General features: G+C 36.9%; 1 protein-coding gene across 4 annotated transcripts in view; it reads left to right on the top strand.

The window, feature by feature from the left end:
- The first annotated feature begins 2,088 nt into the window (after positions 1 to 2,088).
- The window catches only part of ARID4A (AT-rich interaction domain 4A), a 55,390-nt gene continuing 32,028 nt past the window's right edge, over positions 2,089 to 25,450 (top strand). For 2 of the 4 annotated variants that reach the window (XM_039319513.1, XM_039319515.1), the window contains exons 1-11: positions 2,090 to 2,363; positions 3,884 to 3,951; positions 5,320 to 5,430; positions 6,723 to 6,788; positions 9,153 to 9,243; positions 17,584 to 17,663; positions 17,752 to 17,846; positions 19,142 to 19,274; positions 21,666 to 21,745; positions 22,778 to 22,845; positions 23,615 to 23,784. In XM_039319513.1, the coding sequence (XP_039175447.1) occupies positions 3,946 to 3,951; positions 5,320 to 5,430; positions 6,723 to 6,788; positions 9,153 to 9,243; positions 17,584 to 17,663; positions 17,752 to 17,846; positions 19,142 to 19,274; positions 21,666 to 21,745; positions 22,778 to 22,845; positions 23,615 to 23,784 (900 nt within the window). In that variant the 5' untranslated portion in view covers positions 2,090 to 2,363; positions 3,884 to 3,945. Of the gene's footprint in view, positions 2,364 to 3,883; positions 3,952 to 5,319; positions 5,431 to 6,722; positions 6,789 to 9,152; positions 9,244 to 17,583; positions 17,664 to 17,751; positions 17,847 to 19,141; positions 19,275 to 21,665; positions 21,746 to 22,777; positions 22,846 to 23,614; positions 23,785 to 25,450 lie in introns of all 4 variants that reach the window. The other 2 variants (XM_039319512.1, XM_039319511.1) reach the window with 2 other exon arrangements.

Raw genomic sequence — 25,450 nt, 5'->3', positions numbered from 1 at the left:
GTTTCAACTGGTAGCTATAATTTCCTGAGACAGTAAAAGACATAAAAAGCAAGGTCACACAATCTATTGCACCCTGCTATATACATTTTGGTGCACAATTTCTGCAGGCTTTCTGTTGCTCTACTATGGGGCTGCTGCACGTAGGGCCAGCATTTCTTTATTCTGTGTACTACCTCTCTAACTGGCATGGCTGCCTTACTTTGAAAGAGCCTTCCTCATCACTGATTTTATTTGAATTTATGTTGATTTTCAATATTTTTAGATTAGAAAACAATCAGATGTGGCTGCAATGAGTGAATGAAACAGAATTGCATTAACTTACAAACAGTCCTAAATTAAGAACGAACCATTTTACAATCATTTGAAATTACTTGAACTTTATGGTTCTGCTTTACAGTTGCTAAGGCACTTCTCGCTTTTGTAAACTGTTGGGCCCCTGTGCAGTCATAAGACTCTCAGGCGGGTCAATTTTATGATTTGTCACAGCATTCCACAGTCATGTGTCCATAATTATGTCTTTGCCCGTTTCTAGTATTTGTTGAGTCTCCGTAAAAAAAAAAGCCCATTCAAATAAATGCGTGTCTTTAATGACCATGGTATTCACCTGATGACCACCTCAAAAAGGGCCCTAAAATTACTTCCTCCTGTGAGTGCCTCAATATATCACTGTAACAATTTAATGACAATTTAAACAATTTAAATCTGGGCTCAATTAACAGTCATAAGTCAATGACTCCTAATACATCCGATGAATCAAGGTTCCATCACCAAAGCTTAGATAAATGCATCAAATAGCCATCATATTTGATTTGTTGCAACATTTCGGCCTTGCGCTCTGAAGCCCTCCCCAGCTTTGAGAACAGACCCCCGCCCAAAAGTGATAGAAAACCTGAGCCGTGTTAAAGAATTACACAGTTACTACAATGGCCTTTCAGTGCCTCCACTGTGGTAGACTCCGCACTTCCAGACTCGGGACTGCAGTCACCTCCGCGTCCACAGATGGGACCGCACAGGAGAGGGTAGTCGTCGTCGTCTTCGAACTCGAAGGCCTGACGGCTACCCAGGACTAAAGAGGATTCCACGAAGCTCGGCCTTATTCAAACGGCATTTGGAGAACTTTCCGCCGAAGGGAGAAACACAAACTCCGCCCCTCCAGCGGCGCTTGCGCCAATCCTGACGTCATACTTAGCTTCCACTTGGGTGCTCCGCCCCCCCTACGTAATACTGTCCGTGGCCTACGAACCAGTTTCCTCTGTAATGGTCGTCACAATCTTTGCCTCCTCCCTCGTTGCTGCCATCGCGGAAGTCTGTTTTCCACCTAAAAGCGAAGTTCCCAGGGTCTCCCTCACAGAGCTCACCGTGTCACGACTCTCCAAGGGGTTTCGTTGCCACAGAGCTAGCAGCTTTCACGCAGCTGTCTTGCCTTCTTTTTTCGGCCCCCTCCCTTCCCCTCAGGTTTAAGAAGTGATTGAGCGGCGCATAAAATGGCGCCGGCGAAGAGGACGGTAAAGCAAAATAAACCCCCAGGGCCCAAAACGCATGCGCATCAGGAGTGCGGTGACTTCGCTCGTCACCGCTGTTCGCTAATTTCACCCCTCCCCTTTCCGTTTTCACGAAAAACCAACAAGTTTCATTCACCTCCCCTTATTTTCGTCGCAGCTTCCGGCCCCGTCGGGCGCCCATCAATCCAGGCTTCCGGGGCTTCCCATCCGGATGCTTTAAAAAAATGTCACTTGTTTCCAATCACAGGCAAAGGAAAGAGGGAGGGACTGGTGGAAACTTTGACTTCACTCCCTTTTAAAGTCCGGGCATCCAACAGGGCTTGGCTGCTCTACGATTTAAGCCAATGAGAAGTCGCTTCCCCTTTCGCTCCCTCTTTAAAAAAAAAGCCTACCCGTTCGCCCAATCGTCTTCTCAGAGAAACTCTTCCGCAGTCCAATGAAAGGCGGGAGGCATGCGAAGCACCCAATGAGGGAGGGGCAAGTCCCCCTCGAGCGTCAAGCGTGCGGAGGGGGCGCGTGAGGGGAGGAGCCAATGAGAGGCCGCGCAGCGCCCCTACTGCTCAACAGCTTGTTATTTGGGTGGTGAACAGCGCTGGGTTAAAGAGTGACACTCGCTCCGTCAGTGAGTGGGAGCCGCCGAGCCCGGGCTGCCGAGGGGGCGGAGAAGAAGAGAAGGCGGAGCAAGGCAGGACAGCCCCTATTGCTGCTGCTGCTGCTGCTGTCGTCGTCGCCCTCCTCCTCCTCCTCTTTGGCCGCTGCTGTCGCGGCTTGTTCCTGGTGGGGGTCGGACGGTGTCTTCGGCCGGGCTGCCCGCGCTCTCCGCCGGGTGAGGAGGGCTGCCGCCGTGGACTGCACTCAGCCGTGAGTTTTTGAGGGGCTTGCAAGAGGGTGGGGGGGAGGGGACTGGGAGTGAAGCCGTGGAGTTGAGAGGGGGCCGGGCCGGGAACCCGTCCTCGGTCCGGGGGCGGCCGAGGCGACGGACTCGCAATTACTCTGGAAGGGAAGAGGGAAGATCGGGATGCAACCCTCTTCCTCGGCTCGGAAGGTTGGCTGAGGGGGACAACAACAAGGGGGGGGGTTGGTGAAATGAGGGGGGGCGTGATTTATCCTTTTGCCCTTTTTGGGTATAAACTAGTCCGTTCTTTCTCTTTCCTCACTTAGAAGAGGATCCGAGTGGGATGTTGCTTCTCTCCACTGCCACCTCGGACCACATACTCAGACTGGCCTCGCTCGGCTGTGGGGCTGGCTTGGCTTTCTTTGCAGGTTTCATTCCCTCCACCTTCGTCAGTCTTATTAGCCGGATTCTTGCCTTCCTCTTCTATCTCAGTTTTACTCACTTACTTTTTAATCCTTCTTCCACTCCTTCCTTTTTCACTCAGGCCCCCTTCTTATCCCACCATTAGAGTCACAAAGTGGGACCGGTGGGTCCATGAGTTGTTTTGGGGGCAGGAGACGCCTGTAGGGGAACTGAAAGAGTTGGTTGTTGGGATCCTGTTGTACAGGATGCTGAGTTTTTGTGATTTGAGGAAGACCAGGGTTTGTGAGATGGGGGAACATTTCCTTCTCTGGTGAGAACAGAATAAAGTAAGAACAAATGTACTGTAATGGAGGACGAGATATACTTTTTGAAAATGGCCTTTGAAAATTATATGAAAGAGTCCAGACCACCTGACACACCATATGGGGGACTGATGGGAAAGGCCATGAATCATTTGAGGGAGGCTGCTGCTACCAGAAAGGAATGAGAGCCTTTTTAAAGTGCCTAAATTATTACCACACTTTCAGTGACTGCTGCAGTCCCATGTAAATGTGACAATAAATCCCACTCTCTATTTTTGGCTAAATATGATTAGAAATAGTTTGAAAGTACCTATATAGTAGACTGGTCTGGGAGCTTAATCTTTATTTGCATAGCTAATATCTTGGTTTCAGATTCAAAAATCATGGACAATGACAGATGCAGGTTATAATTTTTCAACTATTACCTAAGAATTTCTTCTTCCATATGATTTATATTCTGCATGTACATGGGGTTCCTTTATTTTCCTAATAGGTTACAAAGAATGAGAGAGCAACAGTGGTGATTGATACAAAGGAAGTGGAGATGAGCAAGAGGAAGCTAAGGCCGAATGTAGTAGCATCCATTTCTCTTCTAATATAATAAGACTTAATTCTTTACAGAACTTTTTTCTTTTTTGAAATGCAAGCTATGCTGACATGAATATTCTAGAATTTTAGGGATTGCTGTTTATAGCTCCAAAAGTCAGTGTTTTTAGTAACTGACTACAGTTTTCATAGATAATTGTCTTATTCAGAGGTCATTGATCTTTCTTTAAAGTTGATGAATCTGATAACAGTTATCTTTTCCCCTTTGTTTCCAGATTTTCTTCAACTGTGGTACACAAAACGCTTTGAGCTGGAATCCCTCAAATAACCTTCAATTATGAAGGTAAATCTCCATGTCTGTTTTGGAGTGTATGAAAGCTTTCCCCTTTCCTCCCCACATGTAATATTTTGCTTACTTTAAAATGAAAACATGAAAAGGATGTCATTGCATTTCATACACATCCTGAGTTACTGTGGCAACACTGAGCTGTCAAAACTTGCAAAATCAGGTAGTAGTCTCTTTCATATTGGGCACTGAGTCTTTTCTCTGAAGTTTGTTCTCAGAAATTAGTAGATAAGTCATACCTGGGAAAATAGATCTTAAAACGTGGAGGAGAAAGACTTCATTCCCCTTGTAAGATAAAAAAAATCATCAAAGGAAATGTCTGCATGAGAAAGAGAATTTAAGAATGCAGACACATGTTGGATTTTGGTTCGTTGCATTTGTTTTTCTTTTTGTATTTCTGCATTCGTGTTTGCTGTATTTACAAGTTACACATTTAGCAATAAAATAAGCAGAACTGAACTTTTTATCATTAAGTTTGTATAGCTGTCTGTTTCAAATACATGACTGGGCAGCTTACAAAATTAAAATTGTTTTTATTGATACAATACAAAAATAACCAAATATATAACAACAAAACTATTAAAAACAATGAAAACTATTTTTTTAAAAAAAATACAATAATCAGGAGAATATAGTTAATTTTACTAAGATTGCAGCCAGTTTTCAGGTTCCACACCACAGGCCAAATAACAAAACCATGTCTTTAGTTCTTTCCAGAATGCCAAACAATGTCAAGACCAATCTGCTATAGATTATTTGCTTATAGAAGTAGAAAAGAAATTATTTCTACAATATGTTTTCCTGTTGGATTGGAGAGAGGAGTAAGACTCAATTTATGCTCATAATTGTCGAATGCTTTGTTTTTCTATTTTGACGGAGATAGGTGTCAACATAAACAGTTGAAGATGACAGGTGTAAAGGTGTTCCCAAAGTGAAAATAGTATTCAGTGTTTAAGATTTCTAGCAGAACATTTGTTATTGTGGTATAAATGTTACTATGTTGTTCTTTAACAGTATGCTGTTCGTTTATTAAACACTATGTTTTAATGACTTCCATCCTGACTGTAGGATCAAGCCTGCAGTCCAGAGCAAATTTATTTAGTCTTAAGTAAGTGGGGTTTTCCTTTGTATGAGCTACTATACTAGCATCTATAACATTACTTTATTACAAATTATGACGTAGGTAGCATTGTGTGCTTTGTTTGGGAGCTATAAACTACTGTTTTTAAAACAAAATTTGGGCCTTTTGATGTGCTCTGCTACTTATGACAAAACTGGACTAACAGTTCTGAAATCTGAGAAGCATATCTAAACTCTTCTGTCAGTTCAGCTTTGTTTGTATTGATCTTTCTAATTTTTCTGCAGGCAGCAGATGAGCCTGCCTACCTAACAGTGGGGACTGATGTCAGTGCCAAATATCGGGGTGCTTTCTGTGAGGCAAAAATTAAGACAGTGAAAAGGCTAGTGAAAGTTAAGGTAAGAAGAAATGCTAACAATAAGAGTTTAAAGACCATTAAGGAACACTCTGAACTTTCTTGTGCAAATTCTGGCAATAAATTTGTCTAGATCTGTTTTGTTTAGTTTAGCTGCTAATATTTTTTATGGCAGCCAGGTTTTCACATTATAATTTACTCTGGGAAAATACTAACCGAACATACAAAGAATGTATGTTCGATCATTATTGATTTAAGGAAGACCCTCCATGCAGATAGAGATTTGCTAAGGATAGCTCATTAAATTTCTATTGTATGAATTGTCACTTCCTTCCTACACCTTGGTTAATAAATTGCATGTACAAAACTTGAGTATTGAATTTCCCGATAGCTTTTCCTGACTGAATTAGACTGAAGTTGACTATTGATATTTAATATTAATTTATGTTTATTACAAAGAATTATGAAACTTTGTAAAACTGACATAAGCTATCTTGAAATTATACATGTATTTTCAAATGGGTTATAAATTTACAAACATTGTGCAGATTCAGAATTCCTAGTTTGTTAATGTTTAATTGATGCCATCTGCAATTTTTCTCAATGAAAGGCCCATTTGTTGTACTTGCTTAGTTGTTTAATAGGAAATATCTGAATTAATAGGCCGCTTGTATTAAATATAAGTTTTAATGATGATCTAAAGTGTCACCTGATTTAAATTAATTTTAGATTAAAATTTTATGCTCATATCCCTTTAAGTCAGCCTCGTTGAATTCGCTAACATTAGTTTAGATAGAGACTTATAGTTTCTTAGTTTGGCAAACAATTTGTGGAATATAACTGAACTTGACAAATTTCAGTTAAGAATCTAGTGTGCTTTCTCATTTATTGGATAGGCATTCTGATAAGAGTGTAGTGTTTTCTCACTTCTTTGATAGTTTGGCAAACTTAAATACAATCTATTCATAAACTGCTCAAACTCCAATGTTACATTAAAGTTTATTTTGTACATAGGTTGGCATACACTGTAGGACACTCTTATTTGTAAGGACATTCTAAGTTGCACACTGGTAAAGATGGGGACAATGTTTTTTCCCTTTCCATGGTAAACTGCATTTATTGAATGGACCTATGTACTTGAAATCCCCTGTTGAAAAAAATGAAATTATTTTCACTAACTTTAGCCTGCAGTGATATTCATTTTCCCTTTCTTCATTGGGAATGTCTTGTGACTAGATTTCTGTTTTAGACTGGGTTTCAGCAAGTTTAAATTATGCATATATTTTTCAATATTGTACAACTATAATTCTTTGAAATTTCTTTCAAAATATTTAGGTGATCTTAAAGCAAGATAATTCAACACAATTAGTGCAAGATGATCAGGTGAAAGGACCTTTGAGGGTATGTGTATAACACCTTTTTTCAGTTATACTTTAAAAAATATCTGGGATGACTGAAATAAAACTTTGTAGTTACTGATTTGGTATTCGCTCCAAGAAACATGCATTTTTTTTTTTCATTCAGAGTATCACTAACTAGGAAAGTAACATAGGAAAGAAATTACCAGTAGAAAGAGAACATCATTAAAAATATTAGAATTTATTTAGCTTCACATATTCATGTAACAATTTCATTCAGGAGATATTAATTTCTAAATTCAATAGTATAGCTTCAGTTTTGATAGTATATTTATACTTCATAGCTGTATTGAAATCAAAAGTTTTAAATTCAGGTAACATTCTTTGGACTGAGGATTTCGTTATTTTTTTAATACTTTACTGTTGCTTTCTATTGATCACTTTATAATTTTATTGCTGGTAGACAATTTGAAGGTGCTATGAGAAAATAAGCTAATAATTGGGATTAACCCACTGGACTGATTCAAGTAGTAGATGCAGGGTTATTTTGCCAGTTCTGTACTAATGCATGAGAGATAACATAATAGAGGGTAAGATGATTGAATCTGTACATTAATAAACTTGATAATGCCCTAGATGTGTTGTCCAAAATATATCAGTTCTTTATTTGACTGAATGGAAAGAGATGGGCATAGATACTGATGGATCATATTGATGGAGCTTTCTTGAGTGTTTTAAGCAGTAAGGGGACTCACAGTTCTGCCAGATTGGAAAGTATGTTAAAGTGTGACTCCAAGTTTTAATCTAAGGAAATTGGCATCAGTCAATCAGAATAGAGCTGAAAGGGACCTTGGAGGTCTTCTAGCCCTGCCCCCTGCTCAAGCAGAAGTCCCTATATCATTTCAGACAAGTGGTTGTCCAGTCTTTTCTTTAAAATCTCAGTGATGAAGCATCCACAACGTCTGAAGGAAAGCTGTTCCACTGGTTAATTGTCCTCACTGTTAGGAAGTTTCTCCTTAATTCTAGGATGCTTCTTCCTTGATTAGTTTCCATCTGTTGTTTCTTGTCTTGTCTTCTGGTGCTTTGGAAAATAAATTTACCTCCCTCCTCCTTGTGGCAGCCTCTCAAATACTGGAATACTTTTATCATATCTCCCCTAGTCCTTCTTTTCTCTAGACTGGACATTCCCAAATCCTGGAACCTTTCTTCATATATTTTAATCTCCAGGCCTTTAATCATCTTGGTTGCTCTTCTCTGCACTTTTTCCAAAGTCTCAACATCTTTTTTGTAATGTGGTGACCAAAATTGGATGCAGTATTCCAGATGTGGGCTTACTAAGGCTTTATAAAGTACTAATACTTCATGTGATTTTGATTCTATGCCTCTGTTTATACAACCAAGGAATGTGTTACCTTTTTTGGCTGCTACCGCACACTGCTGGCTCATGTTTAAGTGAACGTTCACTAGGACCCTCTCATAGTTACTGTTTTTGAGCCAGATTTTGCCTAAAGTGTACTTGTACTTTTGGTTTTTCCTGTCCAGGTGTAAAACCTTGCTTTTCTCCACATTAAATATTTTGTTAGATAGAGCCCATTGTTCAAATCTGTCAAGATATTTTTGGATTCTGAGCTTGTCTTCTGGGATGTTGGCTATTCCTGCCAGCTTGGTGTCATCTGTAAATTTGATGAGATCCCCTTCTATTCCCTCATCTAAGTCATTTATGAAGATATTGAAGAGTACTGGGCCTAAGACAGAACCTTGTGGTACCCCACTGCTTACTTCCCTCCATATAGATGTAGTATCATTAAGGATTACTTAATTAAGGACTACTCATTGAGTATGGTTTGTCAGCCAGGCATTATAGGTTTGGGCAGTACTTTGAGTATTGAGGCAGAAGCTATCCACCATTTGAGAACATACTTTTTCATTTCTAAGGCTGTTTGTTGTACCTGTTGCCTTTAGTTAGGTTTAGGTTTTCTTGATGTTTAATCTTAATTCCATTTGTTTCACTGTGCTACTTAACTCCCTTTACTGAAGCTTTCAGATCATTTGCATTTCCAGCAATTAGACCAGTGCCATTAGCATAGCACAGGTTATTAATGTTTCTTCTTCCAAGTTTTAAAATCATGTCAATTTTTTAAAAAAAATCTAGCTTCCCTTAGTATATTTTCAGCATATTTGTTGAATAAATAAGGGGGAAAGTATATAGCTTTGTTTCATTTCTTTGCTAACCTGGAGCCACTCTGTTTTGCCATGTTCTGTCTTGGCTGTGCTTCCTGTCTTGTATATAGTTTCACATTAAGAAAATACAGTGTTCTAGAATTCCCACTTTGCTAGTGAAATACTTTAATGATGTAAATAAAAGAATCTGCAATAGGTACATTAAATATAAACATCATCATTTTAGGCTGGTGCAGTTGTTGAAACCAAGATGCCTGATGGAACCTTTCAAGAAGCTATCATCAGTAAATTGACAGATGCCAGCTGGTATACCGTAGGTAAGTATTATTTTAGTTTATTTTTTATTACTAAAGACTAACTTTCTTGCACTGAGATGTATTTTCTCATGAGCAGTTGCCTACTTTTATGTTTATTCAGAGACTGTGAAAAGAAAAGTTACATCAGTTACATTATCAATAGCTGAAAAATAATGTATAACACCTACTTTTCTGGTCATGGAATATTAAAGAAAAACCTAAAGTAGTCTAGTTTTTCTTGGGAACTTTTTCTGGGAATAAACTGGTGGTTTTCTGGAGATAATTTTGTATTGGGAATGGTCTGAAGGGGAAATGGTATGATAGGTTTTGTTCATGTCTACTGTTAATACTGCATTGAACTCCGTTGATTAACCCTAACATTAAAATTACTTTCTGAATCCAATAAACCTATTATTTAAAACATCTTTAGTTTAATATATACAAAATATTTATAATGGACACAGTGATTCTATCTTTCACTTAGTTTCCTACATACTTAGTAAACTTTACATTTTAACAGATACTGATTCTTGGAAAAATACAATAAACATTCTAAAACTTTAATGCAAGTGTCATGGATGGCACCATGGAGATACTCTAATTTAGCCTTTTTGATTGTACAAATAAAAAATTGTAGAATTTGTTGTAGCATTGAGACCCCACACTCTACTTGATTGTGGTTTGTCATATTTTTAATGATATTTGCTCTTTACATCCCCATGGCTAACTGCTATGTATATTTTATGCTCAAGGGACTGGTAATTAAAGTTTTAACCAATTGGTAGAATTTTGCTACTAAGCCAATGAGCCCAGGGGGTGGGAGGCAGGTAATGGATGTTGTGATTTCTTGACTCAGTCAAGCAACATACTGAAGGCCAGCAATAAACCAGTGGGCAGTATGTCATGCTAAAAGCTAGGTCTCTTCATCTTTTTCTGCTAATTTCTATATGCCTCTTTTTTCATTTCTCCTTTTATAATTACTACTGTATTTATGGTCCTTTTTTTCTTCACTTGCACTATTCTAGTCTATTTTCATCTTTCTTTCACTTCGTTGAAAAAATCCTCATAGCAGATATTGCTACAGAAATTTAAGAGACTAATTAAAAAAGATGTATAAAGAATCCTATTTAGAGATGAGGCTCTCTGAGCTCGGTAGAATTTACTCCATGGATTATGTACATGGGATTGTATTTTGAGGTGAAGGGAATAGATTGTATGAAGATAGCAATTTGGTCTGTGATTATAGGTGCATAAAAATGATGTGGATCAGTACATTCATGTTCATTATTGGATACAGCTTATATTTGAACTTCACAACATTACCCCAAAAAAAAACCCACATGAAAGTTTGAACATTTGTCTTCCAATAATGACATGATTTTCTTGAACTACATAATTCTAATTGTTTATATATGTATAGTGCTTACTATTATTTTAGCATATATAGAATTGCAGCTCTAAAAAGATGATAGAATTGACAAAGGCATGAACCTCTATTGCCAGACAGAATAATTTTCTGTCTGTATGATATTTTACAACCTGATTGTGATACTGTCATTCTAATCAAAACAGAGCTTTAATTGCATTTGTAGGAAATGTTTTTTTTTTTTTTTGCAACAGAAACATGGATTCAGAGAGGTGGCATCTTAACTCACAGTATTTGGCTATCTCTGGTAGACTGCGTCTTGGTTTAAGCAAATTGAGCTGTGAACCAAGACATCTTCTGTTCAAGTTTAACTATGAATGTGTTAAGTAGCTTTCACCCTTCTATTTTGCTCTGGAAAATATGGCAGGATGGCTAAGTGATTAGAATGTTGGATCAGGAGCAGGTTCAGATCTTTAGTATTGTAGATCATTAAGTTCAGTGTCCAGTCCAAGCTTGCAACTTATACTTCACAGCATTTCTTCAGAGGTAAAATAAACTTGAGATCTGCCTGGAGCTTTCTGTAGGAACATGACTGGAATCCGTAATAATGAGAGGTGGGCAAGTATTGAATAGAGGTGCTTCATCTCTCTGTAAGCACAAAGAATTTTTCTTCTTATCAGTAAAGCAGCCACATATTTTACAAGCTAGCATAGTTATTTTAGAACCTATTACAGTGGTACCTCGGTACCCATCATTAAAAGGTTCTGGGAGGTGCAGTAAGTACCAAAAACAATGAGCACCAAATAGATCTTTCCCATCAGGAATAATGTAGCGAGTCACAAGGCAATTGATACAAGTTCTAGCTGTGCATTCAGTACCAAACAAATGATGAGTACTGGGACAAACTTCTCACGTCAAAATGCACTGAGTACCAAATTTGATGAGTTTCAAAGCAGTTGAGTACCAAGGTATTATTGTATTGCTGATTCCTTATGTATGCATGCACAGTTACTTGTATTGTTGACAATCCCAGGAGAACTGTTGTCTGAACATATGCACATTTATAGTTGGGAACAGCTTCTGAAGTTACCCCCTGAGCCTTGCAAAATATTTAACAACTATTTTAAAGTAGGTGCATTTTGCTCATGCATATTATAAAATATTTTTTAAAATGTTTTGCATGGCTCAATTAATAAAAACTTAATGCCTAGAAAGAAAGGGATCAGTTGTATCCAGTTCTCTATTTTTATTCTCCAGTGCTGGAGAATACAGTTTGTTTTTACTTTGAATACTTATTTATTTAGTTACTTACTGATTAGTCTGCCCAGCTCAAACTGTGACTCTGGACAGCATACAGTAAATGCAGACAAGTTGAGCTGTCATGTGTGTTGATACATTTGTGCAGTAATTGTGAACTATCATAGCCACATTATTAAAACTAACCATTTATATATTTTAATTTAAATATATTTATTGTGAGGAAATTACAAATGTTTGTATGTGCAAAATAACATTGTAAGATAGCAAAATAGGAATACAGTGGTTAGACGTTCTGGTTTCTGGTATCCTTGTTTTAACAGTTTCTTGATAGTATGTTCTTTAAGAACAGCTATATTATTGAAAAAGGGCATGCTCAGTATGGCTTTAATTTAATTAAGGAGATTTAAAACAGGAAGGAATATTTATGGTAGCTGAAAGAACATGACAAAGGTATGATACTATAAAACAAGGATTAAAAACAACCATGTTTTCATTACTAAGAACATTACTAAGAAACAGGATTTGATGATATCAATATTTTTATATTGTTTCATTCAATTGCTCTGTATGTTTTTCAATCTAGTAACCTTTTTAAAAAATGAAAGTAGAATTTGATATATTTTAGAAAACATTTGTTTTCTTTTCCAGTGTGCTTATGCCTGCTCATTGAAAGGCATTATTATGTAACTGTGATGGGTTTATGACCAACAGTTTATACTAGAAGGTGGCAACTAATCACAAACCTTTACCTTTCACATAATACAGTTCTGTGAAAAAATATTAATCCCATTTCAGATTTTTGAGTGCCACTATATCTTTGACACTGAATATTAGCATTGCTTCCTGCGGGTCATATGAGGGCAATTCGGAAATAAACCTCCATTTGGTTATCAATGACAGACACTCGTAGATACAGAACTTTTATTGTACACATTATAAAACTACAACATTACATTACTTTTTGACATAATCAAGGCACTTGTCATAACATCTTACAAGGAGAATTTGAGGCTATCTCTCTGTCAGCTGAAAAATAGGTGGATCTATGCAACATGACAGATTCTCAAAAATACGAGCAAAATAAGGAATAGAATGAAGCAAGAAGAACATTAAGAAAATATTAAGTGTTACTTAGTTGGAGTTGCTTAGTTGAGGAATAGGCCAAAGCTCTTGCACAGTGATAGGAGAGATTGATCATTAGCTACAGGAATGATTGTTTTCAATTATTGCATGTAAAAGTGTGCAGCCAGTTATTAAATCTAAAAGAATAATTATTGTTCACATTGGCATTTATATGTTGGATGTCTACATTTATGAAACAAAGAAACACCAAGTTTTGGATTTATGTATGCATTCTTTTTGAACAATTAATAACATTCAAAGATATACAAAGGATATGGCAAAGATATGCAAAAATGAAGAAGAGAAGGGGCAAATAGTTCTTTACTATATATAGCAGAAAGCTATAGTTTGAATTCTGTTCCCTTGCCCATTAAGCAATGGGGATTAGGATTGTATCGTTTACATTCCACTTTTCTTAAAAATAAACCCAGCATACAAATCAGCAAAATGTAGCAGCACTGTTCATCAATATGAGAAAAACATACAGACAATGCTCTTCACTGCATGTATGCAAGGTCACATATTTATCTTGTTAGTTTTATTATTATCTGCCTCAACCGAGTGTCCTGTATTGTTTTAAGAATACTGTGAAATATCTGATTTAGGAAGACTGCTTTTTGTTATTCAAACTTTCACAGAGGGTATGTAAACATATTACAGAATATGATTAGGATTATAATAGTAGCTCTTGAAATCCAGATATGTTCAATTTTGATTCCATAATTCCAAGCCAATGTGGAAATAAAAGTCATACATATAATATAATAATAATAATAATAATAATAATAATAATAATAATAATAATAATAATAATAATAATAATAATAATAATAATAATAATAGCAGGAAAATTGAAGAAAGAGACCGAGGGACTAATTCTGGCTGCACAAGACCAAGCCTTAAGGACAAATGCATACAAAGTCAAAATTGAGAAGACAGCAACAGACAGTAAGTGCCGCCTATGCAAAGAAGCTGAAGAAACAGTGGACCACTTGGTAAGCTGTTGCAAGAAGATTGCACAGACTGATTACAAGCAGCGGCATGACAAAGTAGCAACAATGGTGCATTGGAAGATCTGCAAAAAATATCATTTGCCTGTAAGCAAAAACTGGTGGGATCATAAAATAGAGAAAGTCATAGAAAATGATAAAATTAAACTGCTCTGGGACTTCAGAATTCAAACAGACAAGCACCTGCAACATAACACCCCAGACTTAACAATTGTCGATAAGAAAGACAAAAAAGTCTGGATAGTGGACGTGGCAGTGCCTGGAGACAGCAGAATAGAGAGAAAGAACTGGAGAAGATAACAAAATACAAAGACCTACAAATAGAAATAGAAAGACTGTGGCAAAAGCAAGCAAGGGTAGTACCAATAGTCATAGGCTCCTTGGGTGCAATCCCAAAACAACTGGAGCACCACTTGAACACCATTGGCATTGACAAATTCGCTATTAGTCAATTGCAAAAGGCAGCCTTATTAGGAACTGCTTCCATCCTGCGACGATATCTGTAATACCATCAAACATCCACATCTGCCTATCCCAGGTCCTATCCCAGACAAAATGCCAAATCCAGTCTGAACATCTGGCTGACTGTGCGATGATCGATAATAATAATAATAATAATGATGATAATAATAATAATAATAATAATAATAATAATAATAATAATAATAATAATAAATGTTGGAAGGGACCTTGGAGGTCATCTAGTCCAACCCCTGCTCAGGCAGGAAACCCTATACCATTTCAGACAAATGGCTGTCCAGTCTCTTCTTAAAAACTTCCAGTGTTGGAGCATTCACCGCTTCTGGAGGCAGGTTGTTCCACTGGTTAATTGTTCTGTCAGGAAGTTTCTCCTTAGTTCCAGGTTGCTTCTCTCCTTGATTAGTTTCCATCCGTTGCTTCATGTCTTGCCTTCAGATGCTTTGGAGAATAGCTTGACTCCCTCTTCCTTGTGGTAACCCCTGAGATATTGGAAGACTGCTATCATGTCCCCCCTTGTCCTTCTCTTCGTTAAACTAGACATTCCCAATTCCAGCAATCGTTCCTTATATGTTTTAGCCTCCAGTCCCCTAATCATCTTTGTTGCTCTTCTCTGTACTCTTTCTAGAGTCTCAACATCTTTTTTACATTGTGGTGACCAAAACTGGATGCAGTATTCCAAGTGTGGCCTTACCAAGGCATTGTAAAGTAGTATTAATACTTCACGTGATCTTGATTCTATCCCTCTGTTAATGCAGCCTAGCACTGTGTTGGCCTTTTTGGCAGCTGCAGCACACTGCTGGCTCATATTTAAGTGATTGTCCACTAGGACTCTGAGGTCCCTCTCACAGTTACTACTATTGAGAAAGGTACTTCCTATACTATACCTGTACATTTGGTTTTTCTTGCCTAAACTTTTTTCACCATTGAATTTCATTTTGTTAGGTAGCACCCAGGGTTCAATTCTGGCCAGATCTCCTGTATCCTAAGCCTGTCTTCTGGAGTGTTGGCTATTCCTGCCAGCTTGGTGTGGTCTGCAAATTTGATGATTTCCCCATCTATCTCCTCGTCCAAATCGTTGATGAAGATGTTGAAGAGCACTGGGCCCAGAACAGAGCCCTGGGGCACCCCACTACACACTTCCCTCCATGTAGATGCGGTTCCATTGAGGATCACACGCTGAGTACGGCCGGTCAGCCAGTTGCAGATCCATCTGGTGGTGATGCTGTCTAACCCACACTTTTCTATCTTATCAAGTAGTAGGTTGTGATCTACTTTATCAAATGCCTTACTGAAGTCCAAGTAAATTATATCCACAGCATTTGTCTGATCCACTAATTTTGTCACTTGGTCAAAGAATGCAATAAGATTTGTCTGGCATGATCTGTTTTTGACAAACCCATGTTGGGTTTTAGTAATGACTTTGTTTGCCTCTAGGTGTTCGTTGATTCGTTGTTTAATTATCTTTTCCAGAATCTTCCCAGGTGTTGAGGTCAGGCTGATAGGTCTGTAATTTCCTGGGTCCATTTTTTTTCCTTTTTTGAAGATGGGAACTACATCAGCTCTTTTCCAGTCCTCCAGTAGTTCCCCAGTGCTCTGGAACTTTGAAAAATATAGTTCAATGGTTCTGAGATCACATCTGTCAGTTCCTTGAGAACCCTGGGGTGTAATCCATCTGGTCCTAGTGATTTGAACTCGTCTAGGCTGGACAGGTGCTCACTTACCGTTTTCTTGCCTATCTTAACTTGCGTTTCTAATCTTTTTTTTACGGTACTGCTTTTGATAGGTTGGTCTGTTTTTTCCCTTTGTGTAAATAGAGATGCAAAAAACGTGTTAAATAGTTCTGTTTTCTCCCTGTTGCTTGTCACCTTCTTGCCACTTTCTCCCACTAATGGACCAATCATTTCCTTCACTTTTTTCTTTTTTTATATATATTGAAAGAAGCTTTTTTGTTATTTTTGACTTTGGTTGCAAGCCTTAGTTCATTTTGAGCCTTAGCTTTCTTCACTTTATCTTTGCAGGCTCGGGCTATTTGCTGATATTCTGACTTAGTTATGTGCCCCTCTTTCCACTTTCTATACTTGTCCTTTTTATCTTTCAATTTATCAGAGAGTTCCTTATGCAGCCATGGTTTCTTTTGAGAGCTGTTATTTTTTCCTCTTTGTTGGTATTGTGCTGGACTGGGCTTTTATTATCTCACTTTTCAAAATTTCCCAAGCTTCTTGAGTTGTTTTCCCCTTGAGGATTCTCATCCATGGAATCCTTCCCAAGCCCTCTCTAAGTTTATTGAAATTAGCTCTCTTAAAGTCCAAGACTCTAGTTTGTGTTCTATTGCTTGTGCTTCCATAATGTTGAATTCCAATATTGCATGATCACTTCCTCCCAAGGTTCCTATGGCTTCAACACCTTCTATTATTTCATCTCTGTTAGTGAGAATTAGATCCAGAATGGCTAATGCCCTAGTCTCAAGCAGGGCTTTTTTTCTCATAGAACGCCCAGAACAGAGTTCCGGCACCTTTTTTGGATGAAATCTTATAGGGTAGGCAAGGCAGGTTGTATGACATTTGTGAGTTCCAGCACTTTTTTTTTTTTTTTTTTAGAAAAAAAGCACTGGTCTCAAGCATTACTTAGTTATTCTCCCTCTCTCCCTCCCTCTCTCTGTAGCACTTCTGTATTGTACTACTTGTAAACCTTGTTTGCTGAGCAAAATTTTTATATTACCCATATTTAACTGTTCATGGTCACCAACAGCAAGCCAACATTACAAAAATGGTTTATTATGTAGAAAATTGAAATTAATCTATGAATACTTTACCCAAATGTTTCAGTCTTAGTAAAATCAAGCAGATGAAAACTGCATGCTGAGTAGGAGAGATAAAGTTGTGAAAGAGGATACATTTGCAGTATCTTTCTTTTAAAGAGAAAAATTATGATTGAGGGTGCCTTTAGTTACAAAAGTCTTGTATCTTATACGCTGTTTTGATGGTAGATGTTCTAATTCTTCCATGTATGCTGAAAGAACTTGAAACAAGGAGTTTTGTTTACTAGAATAATTTATACTTTATGTTTAATTTTATTTAGAAAATACTTTCCTGTTTAGTGAATAATAGTTCTGGCTTTGTTTAGTTTTTGATGACGGTGACGAGAGGACATTGAGACGGACCTCGCTGTGTTTGAAGGGGGAGAGGCACTTTGCTGAAAGTGAGGTAGGATTTTACAGTTGTTGTTTTTTAAATGCTATTTCACTTTTTATTGGAAAATCAGCAAACTCTCTTTTCTAATTTCCTTCCTTAGACACTTGACCAACTGCCACTAACAAACCCAGAGCACTTTGGAACACCTGTAATTGGAAAGAAATCTAACAGAGGAAGAAGGTCGTCTCTTCCTGTGTGAGTAACTTTTATGACGCCATATTTTTGTATCGGTTTTCTTTATCTGGGATGAGGATGCTATCCTTCAGCAGTAATTGTGCATGTCTTATACAAATACCTTCAGAAGTGTACTTGACAATTTGGGGAATTGAACTTTATATTCTCAACACAGTCTACTGGTCTACTTTTTATTGTCATTATATCTGTCAAGTAAAAGAGGAGGGGCAAGTTAGTGCAAACAATAAAGCTACTTGTATAAATAGTGCCTCATGATTATAGAACTAGTTGATAATACTTCGGACTCAGATGAGGAAGTTGCAGCCCTAGGCCAGTTGTTTACAGTCTGTGAACAGCTCCTGAGGTGATGAAGAAAGAGGGAGCTCAGTGTCTTTTTTGGACAGATATAGTGGTAGAAGCATGCAGAACCTATGTGTTAAGCAATAGGAGATGTCTTCCTGGATTTCTTACAAATTTAGATATCTATGCTAGGGTAACATAGAAATCCACTTGAAGTCCCTTGTTCTGTGAAAGACTTTAAAATGTGATAGAGGACAAAAGCAAACAGAGGGCAGGATTTCATATAAATATTACTATTCAGTGTCTAGTAATACAGGAATTATGCAAAAAAAGTTCCATTCATATAGCGTGCATTATATATGCAGTTGTGATTTTAGTTTTCCTTAGAGTAGGTCTGTTTATTATTTCTTTATATGTATATTCCATTGTTTTAAAGAAGAAATAAACTTAAACAATGAACAATTTGGGTAGGTAGACATTTTCCTGAATGTAGCAATAGGGCAGCCCTTAAATACTCTAGGTCAGTATTTCTCCAACTAAGCAACTTTGAGATGTGTGAACTTCAACTTCGAGAATTCCCTGGCAAGCATTCTAGCTGGAGAATTCTGGGAGTTGAAATCTGCTCTAGATTAAAACCTCATATATCAGTATATAAGTGATTTTCATTTCTCACCTCAGCATTTCCTTTCGCAAACATTTGTAAATTATCCCAAAGATGCTTTTTCAAAAGGGATCTAGACTTTCTTGGTTTTTTTTCCTTGCCTTTTGAAAAGCACCTTTGGGATAATCATGACCTGGATGATTGAGAATCTCCATAGATATTTGTAAATTAGCATCAGGATGTCTACTAGTGCTACTCTTAAACATTCTAGTATTTGCTGAATTGTTTCCCACAGAATAAATTTCCAAGAACCCCTGTCATATTGAACTCAACATCCAATAGCTACAATGAAATTAAGTCTCCTTTTGACTTTCACATTCTGACAGTATAAATTTTTATATGCCCAATTCTTTAGCAATGAAGATGAAAAAGAGGAAGAAAGTAGTGAAGAGGAAGAGGAAGATAAGAGACGTCTTAATGATGAATTGCTTGGTAAAATTGTCAGTGTGGTATCCAATACTGAAAAGGCAGAATGGTATCCAGCTTTGGTAAGAAGTATTTAAAAGTCTTAAGAATGACATATTTTTTTCCCCAAATTCAGGATGCTTGCATCTTGGGAGCACAATGCTTCATTTTCAAATTTGTACTTTTCTTTGTAGCAAAAAAACTGCCGGCCATTATTTAGAATTTATGTAATTTATAGAGTAGCTTTATATAATAATACATTTTCATGTCAGCTGTCTCTGACAATATATCAAAAATCTTTGACTCCTTCTAGTTCTCATTTGAACATCCCTATAAATATATTTTAAAAGCTACTAAAGGTATTGGACAGGCAGCGAAGAGACTCAGATTTAAATCTAACCTTTGCCACAGAAGATCACTGGATCACTCTGGACTGCCTCTTTTTCCTTTTAATCCACTTCTCAGGGTTATTGTAGCTAAAATGTGAGGATGGAACTCTGTGATTCTTCTTTGAGCTCCTGCACAGAAAAACAGATAGAAATTTAACAAAAAATAGTAGAATTCTACGGAAATAACTTCTGTATATTTCTGATTTATATGCTGTCCATTCTTTTTACAGAGTACAGTAAACCATCCCTATCATCAGTATTAAAACAGGAATCACGTATGAGATGGGCAGCCATATAAATCCAATAAATGAATAAGTGAGTTAATGTGTGATAGATATAAAAGCGCCAAATAAAGTTGCAGCAATAGGCCTAAATAAATATGTAAATGTACCAGAAAGTATTGTTTCATATAGAAATATACAATCTCCTCAAATGATATTAAGATGCTGCTCACTGAAGGCTGGATCATCTGCTTGATAAAACAACCATATAAAACAACCGAGGTGGTGCAGCAGTTAGAGTGCAGTACTGCAGGCCACTTTAGCTGACTGTGTTCAGCAGGTCAGTGGTTCAAATCTCACCGGCTCAAGATTGACTCAAGTTTGACTATTTCAAACCAAGATACCTCAAATATCTGCTAACTTTTAAAGAATGCATACAAAATCCAGGACCCATTACAGGTAGTCCTCGACTTGCGACCAAAATTGAGTCCAAAATTTCTATTGCTAAGTGAAACATTTGTTAAGTGAATTTTTCCCCATTTTACAACCTTTCTTGCCACAAGTTGTTAAGAGAATCACTGCATTTGTTAAGTTAATAACATGGTTGTTAAGTGAATTTGGTTTCCCAATTGATTTTGCTTGTTATAAGATCACAAAAGGTCATCACATGACTCAGGGACATTGCAATTGTCATAAATATGAATCAGTTGCCAAGCATCCAAATTTTGATCATGTGATCATGGGGATGCTGCAGTGATCTAAGTGTGAAAAATGGTTACTTTTTTCAGTGCCGTTGTAACTTTGAATGTTCACTAAATGAACTGTTGTAAGACAAGAACTACCTGTACTTTCGTGTAATTGAAATATCAAGGATCTTCACACCAGCTGTGTTCACAAAGTTGTGGCTGCCGCAGCATTGCCACAATCATGTGATCATGATTTCCAACATTCTCTACCAGCTTCCTATAAGCAAAGTCAGTGGGGAAGCTGGCAGGAGGTCAGAAGTTGCTCCTATTCCCATTGTTGTTGTTTTGTTTTTTGCCTTCCCATGGTCATTCTGTTCCTCTGATTAGGGAATCAGGAAATACATCTAAAAGAATGGCCCAGCCGGTCATGGATTGTCTAGTATATTCTAAAGCAGTGGTTCTCAACCTTTTTAATGCCGCGACCCCCAACCGGTCGTAAGTCGAGGACTACTCAGCCGGTTGTAAGTCGAGGACTACTCAACTGGTGCAGCACCGTTTGCAGAATGGGACTTTTGGTGGGCTCAGCAGGGCAGAGACAGCCTGGACAATTCCTATTGGCTTTGAAAGCCAATAGAATTAGACTCTATTCAAGAGAGTCTATTCTATTGGCTTTCAAAAGCCAATAGAATAAAAGGGAGTAGCACAGCTAAGGAAAAGGGGGGGGGGAAATGGCGGATTGCATTATTTGGCGACCCCCGTGAAATGGTCATTCGACCCCAAATGGGGTCCTGACCCACAGGTTGAGAACCACTGTTCTAAAGCTAAATGAAGCTCATCTTTCTGGTAGCAACTTCATATAGAAAGGGTTTTCTTTTGCTAGCACTACTTTTGCTAGCACTATGGATTTGCGTCACATCCTGAGATAGTTCAGTCCTATCTGCTACTTCTGATGCTAAACTAATTTATTGCATGACCTCTAAAGAGAGGAGGAAAAAAAAATCTTCCTTTATAGCAATTACTTAAGATTGTATTTTTTCTAGATAATTAAGTGTTGCACCTGGGAGATGCCATAACAGAGTTGGAACCTTGTTTGCATAAGCTGTTTTTTTACCTAATGGAAAAGGTAATGGAAAATGGAAAATACTGCTCAATCTAATGTGTTTTACTTGAAACTCCAGGTCTTATCCCCCAGCTGCAGCGATGACATTTTAGTGAAAAAGGACCAGTGTTTAGTTCGTTCTTTTGCAGATTCCAAATTGTGAGTAAATTTTAGATAACATTCCTATATATAGTGCTGAGAATTTGTTTATACATATGATCTGATAGATTATATATTATAAATGACATATATTATAAATATATAGTGACTTTAAGTAACTTAGAAGCAGAAACCAGGAAGCAGCAACTTAAAAGTATTTAGTAGGGAACTATTTATTTTACTGCGTTTGAAATGATCCTTTGGCAAGTACAACCATTTTGGGAATCTTAATTATTGGTGACAATTAACAATTACATGCTATGTGTAAAATTACAAAGCCCGATTGAGAAGAAAGGCCACTGTAATAATTCGTTTTTCTTTTCCATTCCACTAGTGCACCTTAACTTACAGTCCAACTGACATTTAAGTCAAAATATAGCTCTAGATAAATTTTGATGGAACCTACGTTTTTGGCAATAGCATATGCTTCAGATTAATCTAGCAGAAATACCAGACATGTACATACTTGAAGATAGTTTCAAGGCCCGATGATTAATAAATTCCCTTAATTTGTTTTTAAACATATTTCTATGTGTAGAATAGAATCTCAGCTTCTGTAGAAAGAGTACTAGTTTAGACATGGTTAAAAAAAGCAACCTCTAAAAAGGTACAAAAGTAAAAATGATCAAAATAAAATAAAAAATGAACATAAATGAGTGTAGAGATTGACACAATTTCTAAAAGCAAAGCAGAACTAGCTTGATCTTTCATGGGGAGGCTCTTCACAGCATCAGTGCTGCTGTAGTTTCCTGAGCCTCTTCAGTTTCTTCCTGGTCAAGGTAATCAGTTGAGCCAATATTAATGGGAGCAGGTATTTAATTAAAAATATTTTGGTAGATGCCAAACCTAACCTTTCAAAACGTGTTTAATATATGTGAGAACATAACCTTACTAAATGTTAAACATTGAAATAACATTTCTCAAAAGAGCAGAGAATTTTTTAGCAATACAAGTAACAAAATAAAAAAAGAGAAATAGAAGTTAATCAACTTTTTAGGACAAACATAATGTAAATAATTAATTTTATTGCAGTTATTCAGTAGCAAGAAAGGATATCGAGGAATTAGACTTTACAAACCCAGAGTTGCCTTCTAATAAAGGTAAATGTTAACATTTGTTAATTAGATTATTAATAAGTTAATTGATTGTGCTGTATATATTTAATTGCCATATGATGTTCTTAACATGAAAGATGCAATTGAAAGTAATGCCTAACGGTTATTGACAGTCCTGTTTGTGCTTTATTCAGTTCTGATTCCAAGAAGCAAAATCACTGAAGCACAGAATTCTGAAATATAGTTACAAATGCTAGATTTATCATAGCAAATGATAGCTCACCACTGACATATATATTATCTTACACAAGAATATGTAATCACTATTTCAGAGGTGTTTTATAAAGAGAAGCTTACTTGACAAGCTGTAGCAGCTTTGTTGTATCACAGAAATTGAATATTGCCACATTAGAACATTGTATGTTCAGAGAGGCAAAGGTTATGGTGGTAGCCTTGATAGTCTAACATCCAGACATCTTGCAACAATCAATGAATGATAAGTTTCATTGGCCCTGTCATAAATACATCAGTAACTAACAATTTTGGGGCATTTTAATGTAATTAGTTTTCTGCAAGATTAAAGATCTGGAACATAAATTAACAGCAACAGTAAGCCTGAGATTTGTATCAGATTAATCATACAGTTCTTAAAATTTTGCATGCTTAAATCTTATATCTTCTAGAAGTAAATAAAATTCAGCAGTGAATTTTATTTACAATCTGAAATCAAAATGGCTAGTAAAGAAGGTTAGTAATGATTTGCAGTGATTATGTAATTTATTCCGAATACCTTGATGGTAATTTTCCTCCGAAGGGGTACACGAGGCAAGCTCATTCTTCCATTGGAAAACTATTCCTTCTAATTGGAGGGTGGACATGCGTGAAATCTTGGAATCCTCCAGCAGTGATGAAGAAGATGCAGGAGAGACGGGAAGTAATGATGATGAAGAAGAAAAGGGAGAACAAAAAGAGGAAGATGTAGTGGTAAGCATGTTAGCTTTTTTGTTTGATATGTCTTAATCAAATATATAGCCACTATTATTTGTCCCTTATATAATACTGCTCCTCAAATGCATTATTTAAAAAATCACAGCTTTCACTTTCTTCAATCTAGCATTATCCAGATTCTCTGGAAATCCCATATGGCTCAAAACTTTAGAAAATTTAATCTGATACATCTGGAGGATATAAAGTTGAAGGAAGCTGAGCACCTGTTTTTTAAAAAAACAAGGTTTGTGTGTTCAGTTATGTTTGCCATCGATGATGAAAACTGAATTAGAAAGTAAAAAAGCCGATATACTGACTGAAATTGTGCAAAAAAGCTAAGCCAAGTTGTTGGAAAACCATCTTATTGGTAATGAGCTAGCTTGATGGTGCCTACTTCCTGATTTCTCATATTTAACTTTTTCTGCAAGTGGGAGCAGTTCACAGTCATTAGGAATTTAAATTATCATAGAAAGCTTAATGTGAACATTTGAGTCTGGATTCCTTCTTTGGATTCTTCTCGAACAAATAATTTTGGAAGCTTGCTTGTTATCAATAATCCATAATTGTCATGAATTCTTTTGTGCATCTATAACCAATTAATGAATGATAGAAATAGGAAAAACCTCCAGATTCTTCTATCACTACTCATTTGAGAAGCTTGACACCTTCTGAAGGAAGACAGTTTTTTGCACAGTAACAGTGAAAGACATACGAACAGTGATATTTTAGTAAACTTTCCAAAGAAGGAATGCTGGGTTTCCAGTAGTAAGAAAAATAATGATTATGTGCCTCAAAAGAGGTTAGTAAAAAGAATAAGAAACAAACATTCAACTTGGGATCTTTCCTCCACTTAAATACCTTTCTGAGAACTACAGAAATATATTACAGAATATTACAGAGCTATGCAATGCTTCCTATTTGATTCTAAAAAGGTGCTTCAGATTTCATGGGGGCACAAATATATCTGAATTCTGTTCTCTAATTGGGTGTAAAAGTATATTGTATTAGCTCAGGTAACTGGAGTCTTGGGTGTTCTCTGAACTTGGTTATTTGCTTGCAGATGTTTCATTATCCAACTAAGTAACATCAGTGCCATTAATTAATCAGTGCGCTGATGATCAAGTTGGTAATGAGATGTTTGCAAGCAAACAACAAAGCTCAAAGAACACCAAGGACTCCACAGTCCAAATACTGGAACCAAACAAATCAACCAACAAAGCTCACTTAACTTCCTGGCCCCAAACTCTGAAAGAATAGCCAGAGCTTTCATGAAAAGCCAACAGGATAAGAGCTATCTGGATTTGTCTATCAAATAATTTGGCCCTGGGCTTTGCAGTATAGGCAAGATTGCCCTGCCTTTTGCAGTATTGTAAAGATGTAGCATTTTTAAAATCATTTTTTAAAAATCTGAATTTAGCTTTAAATACTTGAAAGATATACAAGGCCCATATTGTACATCATAAAATTGCTCACTATGATACAACTTAAACATGGTATTTTAAAATTGTGTATACAGAGTGAAAATATAAACTAAAATGAATCTTACAATAATCTGAACTTTTTTTTAACTGAGTGCATTTTGAGAGACAGGAAGGCAGGATGTTCAATATCCTTTTCTTAATTTCATTAATTTTACACCTAGAATTAAGTATTTTTTCCTATA

This window comes from Crotalus tigris, unplaced genomic scaffold (assembly GCF_016545835.1).
Source record: "Crotalus tigris isolate CLP2741 ecotype Arizona unplaced genomic scaffold, ASM1654583v1 scf7180000023598.3388751, whole genome shotgun sequence".
Lineage (NCBI taxonomy): Eukaryota > Metazoa > Chordata > Lepidosauria > Squamata > Viperidae > Crotalus > Crotalus tigris.
The sequence above is the reverse complement of the archived record's forward strand: the minus strand, read 5'-3'. Positions and strand labels throughout refer to the sequence as shown.